Source organism: Drosophila persimilis, unplaced genomic scaffold, assembly GCF_003286085.1.
Source record: "Drosophila persimilis strain 14011-0111.01,24,50 unplaced genomic scaffold, DperRS2 tig00000766-arrow-arrow-pilon, whole genome shotgun sequence".
NCBI lineage: Eukaryota > Metazoa > Arthropoda > Insecta > Diptera > Drosophilidae > Drosophila > Drosophila persimilis.
Window position 1 is genome coordinate 1,161,516 of NW_020825350.1, and position 11,707 is coordinate 1,173,222.

General features: G+C 45.6%; 1 protein-coding gene across 1 annotated transcript; it reads right to left on the reverse strand.

The window, feature by feature from the left end:
• Positions 1-10,556: 10,556 nt before the first annotated feature.
• On the reverse strand, positions 10,557-11,325 carry LOC6600408. Its single transcript, XM_002025406.2, has 2 exons — positions 11,068-11,325; positions 10,557-11,004 (listed from the first exon to the last, which is right to left on the reverse strand). Exons 1-2 carry the CDS (start codon positions 11,259-11,261, stop codon positions 10,677-10,679), a joined length of 522 nt encoding a protein of 173 aa, XP_002025442.1. The 5' UTR covers positions 11,262-11,325; the 3' UTR covers positions 10,557-10,676.
• Between the last annotated feature and the right edge of the window lie 382 nt (positions 11,326-11,707).

Here is an 11,707-nt window from a genome sequence, read left to right on the forward strand (position 1 = left end):
GCCTCCCGGAGACTCTTCAATAAAGCTAAGGCTGAAAACGCTGAGCAGAACTGGGCCGATTACAAGGCCAGTCTGTCAGTTTACAATAAAGAACTGAGGAAAGCCAAACGCGCCTCATGGCGTAAGTTCTGTAGCGACATTGAGAATAACTCGGAAGCCTCGCGCTTGCGCAAAGTTCTCCCAAAGACTACACCCACTCTGGGCTACCTGAAGAATGCCGACCAATCATGGACAACGTCCAGCAATGAGTCGCTAAATCTTCTCCTTAACACCCACTTTCCCGGCTGCGATGAAAACAGACCACACTACATCGCGGCTCCCTCCGTTGCCTCAAGTGTTATCATGAACGTGCTAAGCCAGGAGAACATTTCCTGGGCAATAAAAAGCTTCAAACCATACAAGTCTGCGGGACCAGATGGCATCATCCCTGCCCAACTGATTCACGCCGGACAAAAAGCTACTAATTGGCGCAAAAGGATATACGAGGGAATCTTCTCCCATGGATATATCCCGGAAACCTGGCTTCATACCAAAGTCGTCTTCATCCTCAAGGCAGGCAAGCCCTCGCACACTGCCCCCAAAGATTTCAGACCCATAAGTCTATCGTCCTTCTCTCTGAAGACGATGGAACGGCTTTTGGGGATGAATCTCACGGTAAATATTCCGCCTAGTCTATTCTCAGACTCCCAGCATGCCTATCGGAAAGGAAGATCCACCGAAACGGCCCTACACACGATCACATCGATCATAGAAGCGTCCCTCAACTGTAAGGAGTACACCCTGGTAGCCTTCCTCGACATAGAAGGCGCCTTTAATAACATCCTCCCGACCGCCATTACGGGTGCACTGACGGACCTGGGGGTTGACTCCCGGACGGTGAGCCTGATCGATCAGATGCTACAATGCAGGACGGTTGAGGCATCACTGGGGACGTCAACGTCCACCAGATTTGTCAGTAGAGGCACCCCGCAGGGCGGAGTCCTCTCGCCCCTCCTCTGGAACGTGGCAGTGAACGAACTGCTGCGGGAGATAGAGGGGGGTGGCTGCCGCGTGGTGGCGTATGCGGACGATGTTGCTATAGCATTCTCGGGTAAATTCCCGCAGACGCTGTGTGAGTGCCTGACAAGCACACTCATGAAGATGTCAAAATGGGAAGACAAATGCGGTCTAGGCGTCAACCCGTCTAAAACGGAACTGGTGCTCTTCACTAGGAAGTACAAAGTTCCGGCACTGATTCCCCCAAGACTATGTGGGGAAACGCTAATCTTCAGCAACAACGCCAAGTATCTTGGCCCAATCCTCGATAGAAAGCTCGATTGGAAATTGAGCATAGAGGATAGAGTAAAGAAGGCCACAGTAGCCCTCTATACTTGCAGGAAAGCCATCGGACTAAGATAGGGAATGACCCCCTATATAGTTCGGTGGCTTTACACCACCATCATACGACCGATCATGCTCTATGGAGTGGTGGTATGGTGGCCAGCCTTAGACAAAAGGGCATGCCTAAATAAACTCAGCAGAGTTCAACGCATGGCAGAGCTATGCATAACTGGCGGGCTACGCACTACTCCAGGGGAAGCCCTGGATACTGTGCTGGACCTCCTCCCCATAGATCTCATGGGAAAGAAAGTGGCAACAACAACAGCCAGACTGTGGAAAGCGTCCGCGGTTGGGCACTCGGGAATCCTGACGAGACACCCGCAATTACCAGAGAGGACAGATTATTGTGTCCCTAGTGATCACCTCTCGACGCCTTTCCAGGTATCAATCCCACTTAGGGAGGACTGGGAGATGGGCGAACCAGGACCCGCAAATGCGGTTCACTTCTACACTGATGGCTCAAAGTTAGACGGCCGCGTGGGAGGCGGAGTCTACTGCAGCGAGCTGAACATCAGTCATTGCTTCAGGCTCCCGGACCACTGCAGTGTGTTCCAAGCGGAGGTTGTAGCCATCAAGGAGGCCATATCCATCGTCTCCAAACTACTTCTAGACACGCACTTAGTGTGCGTTTTCTCGGACAGCCAAGCAGCTATCAAAGCTCTAGGCTCAATATCGTCGAACTCAGCGACTGTAAATGACTGCCGCAGGTCTCTGCACGAGATCGCAGAGTAGTTAGACCTCTTCCTTATATGGGTCCCAGGCCACAGGGACATCGAGGGGAACGACGCCGCCGACGAGCTAGCAAGGCAGGGTACTACAATTCCTCTCCTTATGGAGAGGAAGCAGGTAGCGATGCCTCTGGCTATCTGGCTATCTCTGGCTCGAGCAAAATGCCAATAGGAGATGGCAGCAAACAGTTTCCTGTAAAATCTCAAGATTGATATGGCCATATCGATCGAAGAAGCGCTCAGCCGAGCTGTATAGGCTCAGCAGAGCACAGTGCTCTGTAGTTACTCGAGCCATTACGGGACACTGGCAGATCGGCACTCATGCCTCTAGACTGTCAATCCCTCATAACGACTTCTGCAGGAGTTGTCGCGACGAGGAAGAGGAGGAATCGGTCCCCCACTTCTTCTGCCACTGCCCGGCCCTTGGAAATCGTCGTCTTCGTATTCTCGGGGCCGCTTTCCTCACAGACATTTCGGACCTGTCCGAAATCAAACCGGATTCATCCAAGCCTCCGGATGGGACTGCCCTTAATTTGCAACAGCCTGTTTCTCCACGGTTTTTAGGCACTGGGAAGGGGCTCACGCCCATGCGGCACCACAACGGACCTTCTACAGGTCCAAGTGAGCTTGGGAGGGTTTCATCACTCCCTCAGGCTACCGCCTGAACCTAACCTAACCTAGCTCCAGAAGCTATAATACGACGAGATTGTCAGTGAACTGTGCGATGACTTTGACCTCGCTTTCAATTCTTGGCACATACATACGTATGAAATAGTAGAGCTAGATTTGCATGCTGTAGGTAGAGTTTTGAATATAGTACATATGTAAATTTATATTAATACACCCCTCCCCCTTTCTCGTTTTCGTTGTGTGAAATATACAGTTGGGTCATTGGCCTAGCGCGCACACCAATACGCAACTGCAGCGGTGAGTTTTCGTTTCGCTTTCGCTCTCACCGTTGCTTATCGCTGTTCTTTTCGTTTGGCGCGCTTGATCTAAACCAAACACCAAGTGACGCGCTGCCCTGTATTCGTCGGGTATATTCGTTTGTATCAGTCGTGCTTCGCCAATCAATACTTAATTTGGTATTTAGCCGTCGACTCGTGCAAACCATTGCAGACGTATACAAACACACAACATACATACATAAGAACTACAGCGGTGAATTTGTCCCATTGGCCATTGCTTATCGTTGCTATTCTTGTGTGGTTTTCGTATACGCGCTTGAGCCAGCGACGCTATACCCTACATTTGTCAGGTATAGTGATTTTTGACCTCGTTTGCGTTTAACTACCTGTATTCTTCCATTGAGTGCTTTGGCTTTCAATACGATCATCAGAAACAACCTTTCACCATCAGTTTTGTCACGATTCAGGCGAGATATTGGGAAATGGGAGAAGGGCGCACGTTGTTATTCCCGGCTGGGAACGTATTCTTTAATGTATACCAGTCGCAAGGGTTCGCAATTAATTTAATATACATACTAACATAGTTAGTATGTGACACAAGATGGCACGATGCTTCCGTGGTCACATCCCGCAAGATTTCTTTCATAAAGTCTAGTTTTAAAGCTAGAGCCTTGAAACTTTGCACAATTATTTTTAGTATTTTTATAACATTTCTTTTTTTAGATTTGACCAAGCCATCACCACCCTTCCCGTGCATGCTATAGCCAGCAACTCAGATTTGTTTAACACAGAGCTCGAACTTAAAGCTAGAGCTTTCAAATTTTGTACATACATATCTTTCCAAATCTTTTCCTGAGTATATTTTTTTCGAATGCTCATTTTAATCTTATCATCACTATCACTATTCTGTATGATATGTTCAAGACAAATTCTAGAAACCGGATCCAAGCATGTAATGGACTTAATCCAAATTTCAAAGCTCCAAGCTTTGTGCTTTTAGGGGTGACCCCAAATATTGGACAACATTGAGTAGTTGTAGTTCCAGTTAATACGTTCAGCACTTTTCCATCTATAGGTGTCAACTAATGCTATTCTCAACTAATTTATAAACAAAGGGCTTAAGAGTGTTAATTTGAAAATCTAAATCTTTTTATTCCATAATTATATGTGCAGTAGTTTCTCTTACTAGATCAATTTCTAGCGGTCTGCAAAATCTAATAGACTGCGGTGTTCTAAATATTTGTCCAGATGTGCCGATGATAGAATGATCTGAAAGCTGCCTGGTATTTCAGTTAGAAACTTCTGCTTGTATATATGTATGTATGTACTATGACCCGTTGAGCCATCAAATCCGTAGCTTGAAAACCGCTTGAAAGCTTTGCTGTATGACCGAAAAGATTTTGTAATGGCTCTCGAGCAATAGTTTCCATTACTTCTATGCACTCGGGCCGGCACTGTAATTTAGCTTCCATTACTTTATTATAGCTAGGATAAATGTCGCAGTTATACATTTTATTTAAAAGCCTAGTGTTTGTATACTGCTGTTTGTTGAGTGAATTTTCCAGGAGGTAAGCTTAAGCTTCATCTGGTGAAAGTGGAATGGGCTTTTGCAATTGAAGATGCTTTCTCGATTCAGTCCGGTATTCAGGTGCTCTAATTGTTTTTGTTAGGAAAAAAGCCACGTAGGTCTTGCGTTCTTTCTTAGCAGAAACTTCCGCAGCATGCATAAGAAGATTCGTGTTATTATTATTATCATTTGCTCTCACACGCCACTTTCCTTTTTAATCTTGTCCCTGCATTTGTATAATGTAATGTTGGACGAAAATGGGACTTCTTTGGTGTCTCACAATTTTCATCAACAATAATTGTTATTCTAGATGCCATCCATTTAGCATGGGTTTTCATAAGCCGTTTCATCATTTTTTTGCACTTCAGAAGGTTTTTTTTAATGAATGATTCAAAATGACTGATTTTTTTTTATCTTGTTCTCTTTTTTTTTTTCATTTTCCAATTGGTTGTTATTGATTTTACTGTAAATCCACTGTAAGACAGTATTTTTTTTGTCGACTGTCGTTGCGCCAAATATCGCAGAGATCGCTATGCAAAAACTCGAACTTTCCTGAATATTAACAAATTAAAAAAAAGGGGCCAAAACGAACCAAAGTTAATACTTTCCAGTCAATTACAACATTTGTAGGTACAAACTCACATAGTTAGTTTTTCTCAGCAGAACTCAGTTCATTTGTTATATTCTACGAAACACAGGGGACGCAGCTTAATTTTCTACAAAAATACATATAATTTGGACATTACACAACATTTAAATCTTGGGACTACACATAGAATAACTATATAAATTAGATACTACATACCTTTATCTTCATTTTCAATTTTTAGCCGAATTTATTTCAGAAAATTTACTCGATCGCCACGTAAAAATGTAAACAAGTAATTTGGCGCCAATTTTTTTGCCCACTTTCAAAAGCTCGCAAATAGCTTCAGAGAAGCTAAATAATAATAATTTTTATTTTTAATATGTATGATGAATTTACTTTGAGAATTTGCAAGAAGAAACGTAATCCATTCACATCAAAATCTCGACTTTATGCCAAAAAACGAATTCTGGACTATAGTGCATTGTCAATTTATTTTCCAATATGCTGTTACTCACAGTTCTCCAGACACGTTAAATACTCAGGTGTTGCATTAATGATGTCTTGATCTTCTTAAATCCCGCATTTTCTGCCATCGTTGTGCTTCAAAACCAGCGACTCAAAAAAATGAAAACATTTTTATCACGCTGTATATTTTTGAGGCAACTATGTAGGTCTGCTGTTTTTGTTTGCCAGAAGCGATGAGAAAATCAAACATATCGATGCCAAAAATTTGTGAAATGGAGAGCACCTAAAAACGCCATCCGCAAGCGAAGCCTGCCTGATTACTACTCGTACATTTTTCCTAGCCAGGGTATGCTCTATGATAACATATCATTCCTTTGCTTGCTTTTCTTGCATCTCCGAGACGAAATATTCGACACCTGGCTGGTACAATTTGTGGGTTATCAATTAGTTTTAAATCTTTGCCCTAACCAACCCCATATTAGCCCTTACCTATATTAACCCTAACCGATCCCGATATTATACTGCGATACGATACGGCGATAAGTCTGAGGCGGGGAATTCGACGATCGACAAGAAGAGAGAAAAGACGTGAAATAAAGAAGTTAATAAAACTAAAGCTGAACGAAGAACTGGGCCACACAGTCAAACAAAAAAAATTCTAACCAAGTACAAAATTTGGCCCAGCTTAAAGCAAAAAAAAAAAAGACAAAAATACAACTAAATGATTCAGTGTAGAAATCGGACTACTTTTATCAAATGTGTGTGTTTTGCTTGGTTGGCTTCGATTTGGGCGGGGCAAAAAGTGAAGTTTATGCTGCTTCAGCTGATGATGATGACGGAGATGATGAGGCTGATGGGGAGATGGGGCTGCGCTGGCGGTATCAAGGAGCTTGCCAGCTCCTTGCTCCTTCTGTCATTTGTGGCTGCTGGTCTGCTTCATTGGTTTTTGATTGTGTTTGGCTGCTTTATTTATTTATGGGCAATGAGCCCAAGTCCTCAGTGGGGCGGCTGGGGCAGTGGTAGGTTTCATAAAATATTATATCTTGTTTTTACCCGCTGTGGCTCGACATACAGACAGGCTTACAGACGTACAGATACAGATATACAGATATGTACGTATGTATGCAGAAGCTGTGCCCAACTTATGAAGAGCCTTCGCTCACAGCAAAGTTAAATTGCAAACAACATGGAGGCACAGGATGAGGAAGCGGGCACAGGAAGAAGGATAGAGAGCAGGGAATAGGGAGCCAGCCCAGGGCCAGAACCAGGACCAGGACCAGGACCAGGACCGGGATCCAAACAGAGCGACCGGGGCCGGGTGTGTAGCGTGTGGCGAAGTTCGCTGGCTTTTTGTATAACTTTTGATTAATAGAGCGACGACGAGGCTGCCAGGCAGCTGTCGTTGGCATAATTGCACCACACACATTCCTCCCTCTTCTCAGCCCCAGCAACAGCCCCAGCCCCAGCCCCAGTCGCAGTTCCTGAAAACAACTTGGGCTTGCAGCTGAAACTTCTTACGCTAAATTGATTCCGTTGAAAACAAGTGCACGGACTACGAGTACGACAGGCAGACATGAAAGAGTCAGGGACTAGGGAGAGCAGTGTGAAACAAAAGCTCGTCAGGATAACAGACAAATGCACTTATGCAACGCAGCCAAGGAAGACAGCTGAATACAGCATGTACAACTTTGGCTCGTTGGGCTCTATCCGATTTCCATATGCCCTCCCAGACGACTTCATCACCTCGTACTTTAACTTCAACCTGACCCAAGACGGCAACTACAAGGGTATACAATTTGTTATAAGGTTTGGGGAATGGGCTTAGTGCCAGTGGAAGTGGAAGTTACACTGTACAGCAGAAAATTTGTGATTTCAATCGTGTAGATTAAGGTCACAATGGGTATGTTCCATAATGGTAGCTCGATCCCAGTTAATTTGGCTAAAACTATGGACTATGGACTAACCAATTTATAAAGGTACATATTTGATGTCTACTTACATACATTGGGGAATACGTCTGAGATATTTGTGGCCAAAGGCTCTTCATAGGCTTTTAAATTAGCGGGCTCTTTACTGCCCGTTTTCGATAATTATCGATCAAACCCTCCCAGCCATTGCACTTTTTTCGAGTTTCGACGAGCATTTAGACTTTTGAAGCCCGTTTCCGAATATTTTAATACCTTAAACCGTGTTAATCTACGTTATGTAACCGATAAACAAGCACTTCACTCGATTTATTTCATAATGCAACTCGGAAATATGTACATATATACATATTTACACTCCACAAAAACAGTCCTCTTGATGGCGTTTGTGGTGGTAGCAGAGTGCCCGACACTGACAAGACAGGCAGACAAGCCGAGTGCGGACAGACAAGCTGACAAGCGGGCGAGGACGAGGACGAGGACGAGGGCGAGGGCGAGTGGGCCAAGTGTGGCCAATAGAAGCTACAGAAACAGCCGTCAGCGGCAGCGGGTGTGCATTGGGGAGTATTGTCCAAGGATGGAGCATGTTGCACTGAGCATTTACATTTGAAAGTTTTGGATGAATAGCTCGGTTCAGATTTGCGCTTGATTTGTTTTGCGGCCAGGTCATTTAATTGCATTTGAGCTGCTGTCAGTTGGTCAACCCAAACAACGACACAGACATGGACATGGACACGGACACGGACATGGGAACAATGGACACACAGTGGACACACAATGGTCCGGACTGGCCGTTGAAGCTAACGCTTAAATCAAATTTAAAACTATGCTGTGTCCTGTCCTGATAAATTATCCATGCATGCATATTATGTATATGTATATGTATATGTATGTATATATGGAGTAAGAGGAGAGGCTTGCACATGGCGTACTCGTAATGCATGCACACTTAAAGCCTCAAGAGTGCCAGCCAAATGGCATGACAGAGATGGATACAGCAAGATAGAGGCGGCCACAGCCAGCGAGCTGAGGGGATGCAAGCCCCACTCATTTCATCTCATCTCATCCCAACTCGACTGCAAGGGATAGGTATAGGAATAGGGATAGGGGCAGAAAAGCTTAGCAAAATACTTTCATAATAATCTTTATGGCACAACGAGAGGGAAAAAACAAGCCCCGCACGAAAAATGGGCAAAACTGTTACCAAAAAATGAGGCAAAAAACACACGGTTAAACGAGCTGGGGGCTAGGGCTCTGGCTGGGGCTGGTCGTGCTTGTCGACGTACTAGTACGTACTATGGAAAAGGGCAACCGAATGGAAACGACTGAGACTGGGGGCGGACGCTGACGCTGTACACTGTTATTTGGTTGCATGGTTTTGTTGCTCTGCGTACTCCATTTGTTTGTTTTTTTATAAACTAAATGTATGCCAGAGCCAGAGCCACAGACACATACCACCGCCCCCGATGAAAGCACCGGAATGGAAGTGAAAAAAGCATTGACATTTTCAGGTTGGCCGTGCCTTGAGGGCATAAGGAACGCTATCGAATCGTCTGATCCGCCCTAGGTATTGTCATACCACAAAAGTTAGCAATTTTCTTGGAAATTGGCAATGCCCATGGAAATGGGAGCTGCGCACCAGCCGATTCCCGCAATGACCGCAATGGCCGCTCAGTCGCCTTTAGCCTCAGTCGCCCAAGCGATCCTTAAAAGATCGGGTTCCCCGAATGCCAGCTTTTGGTCAGTGTAGCTGGCGTGTAAACACTTGGGTTGCGCCTTCCATTCTACCATTTTGTTTGCTCTGCCAAATGCTAAAAGCAAAGTTGGATTATTTACATATGTACATACAAATATATGGTGTGGGAGTGTGTATACTAGTAATACACACGAGTCCCGAGCAGCGCCCCTGTGTCCGTGTGTGGCCCAAAAGTTGAATGTGCTCCGCCTCGACCCGAAAGTCGCCACCACACCCTTAGAAAGGTGAGTTTTATATGCAATAATTTTTCTTTTTTGCCCGGCAGTGGGCGCAAGCCAAGAAGTGGGTGGGCTGGACGTGAACCTGTGCGCGTACAAGTACGAGCTGGAGATGGAGATGGAGCTGGCGCTGGCGCTGGTGCCGTGCTGGTGCTGGATTTAATAAATTCTAATGTTTGCTTACCTTGCCCGAAAGGCTTTCAACCCGAAACCGCACCCACACATGTGCTGCAGGATAGGGTAACAATGTAAGAGCTGGTGGAGCCAGGAGGAGCCAGGAGCTGCTCGGCGCCACAGCAGATTTACTTTTATTGCAAATTGCAATCCTGCACGCTCCTCTACCCCCCCTCTGTCCCAATGCAGCTCTTATGGTTTGCTCCACATCGTTCCGTCCGCCTGATATAGACATTTGGATGAATGAATAGACAGATACACAGAGGGACTGAGTAGGAGTGGTACACACTGACAGACAGCCCCATCTCTGGACCTGGAGGCTAATGTGCAACTGGATACGGCATGTGCATCGCATTTGCATCTGCATACGATGGCCTCGGTGCACGGCAGGTACAGTGACAGCCAGCACTGATGGACAGGACTCACACATGTACTCGTACTCGTTCCACATGAGATCTGAAAGGCAGAAATGAAATTTAGAAAAATTGTGGACATAAATTGTAAATAAAATTGCATACAAGAGTAAAGCAAAGTAGAGAATACAGTTAAAAACCGCTACTGTCAGTATTCCCACTAACTGGCCAAAGAGGATGGCAATGTGTATTCCTCCGTTCGGTAGTTGCTACTGAATGTGTGTCCATTTAATGGCTTATATGCACAGACATGGGTAGATTGACTTGTGGACGTGTGGAGTTTTAGGAGGCGTTTCCGCCCCTCACATATCACACACTCTTCATAAAGCAGCTATAAAGCAGGAGTATTCCCTTTAATAAGAGACAAAGCTCTCTTGTGGGCAGCCTCCACTGTAGCTGTGAGTAAATGGAGCCAAATGAAGTCAGGGTTCAATTAAAAAAGGCATTTCTTAATTTTATTTTCGGTCTAAATGGGGGCATGGAATATAGAGCTTATCAAGCAAATTAACTCAGGTTCACCCTGCTAATTTTGACTAGGCCAAACTGACTGCTCTTAGCGGAACCAGTGCCAGAATTGCCACCATCTGCGGGAGCGAGATTTGGGGCGAGCGGGCGGTGGTATAGATTGCGGTGGCGTCATGGGCAGCATTGGCGGCTCTTCATCGGCCATGTCATCGACGCGGTCCTGCGTGGCACGGATCACGCAGTTGCGGTACACCTCCATGGCATCGAAGCACCTACAGGCCTGCTGGCGGTGTTGGCGGAGGCAGCGAGTCATCTTGCTGGCGGCCTCTAGGCATGGTCTCTCCTCGACTTCCGTCAGATGCTTTTGCGCCTGGATGAGCAGTCGATCGAACTCCTGGTGGATGGCCTCGGCTGGTCTGAGGCACGCGCATTTTTCAGTTTAATGGAGCTGGGTGAGAGGTGTCTCCGCTGGTACTCACAATCGTTGGATATTCCGAGTGCTGCCCATCACTTTGCTCGACTTGGATCTGGTCAGCCTCTGACTGCTGGGCTTGGGTGAGAGCGAATATGGCCTGGTCTCGGCCACCTCCCGTGGAGCCGCCTCTGTAGCATTTTCCGACTGCTCTGTGGGGAGACTTGCTTGGGGGCTGGTTGTACCTAGCATGGCGCCCATTCTGGATGATCGACAGAGCGATTCGTCCACTTTGTAATTTCGTTTGCTATCTCAAATGGGCTTCGAATATGCTTTGTCAGTGAAGTGGAATTTTAATAAATGGAAATTTGAAAGTTCGAAATTAAAGTAAAATAAAATTAACTATAACTATCTGTGACACCTCGCAAACGGCTCGATCGATTTTTATAAAATTTATATTTTTATATTTAGTATTTAGTATATTAAGAACCCAACGGGATAACGAAAATGTGCGCGTGAGAATGTCGCAGTTGCGTCAAAAGTGGTATCGTTTGACTCATGAACGTTTCGACGGGACAAGGTGGATTCATTTCATGGATTCACCAAGTGAAGGGCACCGCATTGGCCATTGCAATGCATTGGATCATCCCGAATTGCAGAAACTTTACTGGATGGAGGCAGAACTGCTCGCTCAGAACTTAAGCTGC